Raw genomic sequence first — 228 nt, forward strand, 5'->3', positions numbered from 1 at the left:
GGCACAAGCGCCTTTCCCGGCACTCCACTGCCAGCCACAGCAGCTCCCACACCTCCGGCATCGAGGCTGACCCCAAACCCAGGGAGGTGGGACCAGAGGACGGCTTCTCGGGCGCCGGCGCCCACCGCAAGCTGAAGACCTGCAGCTCCATGACCAGCCACGGCAGCTCCCACACCTCCGGCGTGGAGAGCGGTGGGAAGGACCCGGTGGCGGCGGGAGCCCCGGGTG

The 228-nt window shown here is 71.1% G+C and overlaps 1 protein-coding gene across 1 annotated transcript in view; it reads left to right on the top strand.

Moving 5' to 3' along the window:
• Positions 1-228, top strand: part of FRMD6 (FERM domain containing 6) — an 8,979-nt gene that overhangs the window by 7,222 nt on the left and 1,529 nt on the right. The window contains exon 11 of the mRNA XM_010151614.1: positions 4-206. Coding sequence (XP_010149916.1) covers positions 4-206 — 203 coding nt within the window. The remainder of the gene's footprint in view (positions 1-3; positions 207-228) is intronic.

Source organism: Eurypyga helias, unplaced genomic scaffold (genome assembly GCF_000690775.1).
Source record: "Eurypyga helias isolate BGI_N326 unplaced genomic scaffold, ASM69077v1 scaffold35925, whole genome shotgun sequence".
Lineage (NCBI taxonomy): Eukaryota > Metazoa > Chordata > Aves > Eurypygiformes > Eurypygidae > Eurypyga > Eurypyga helias.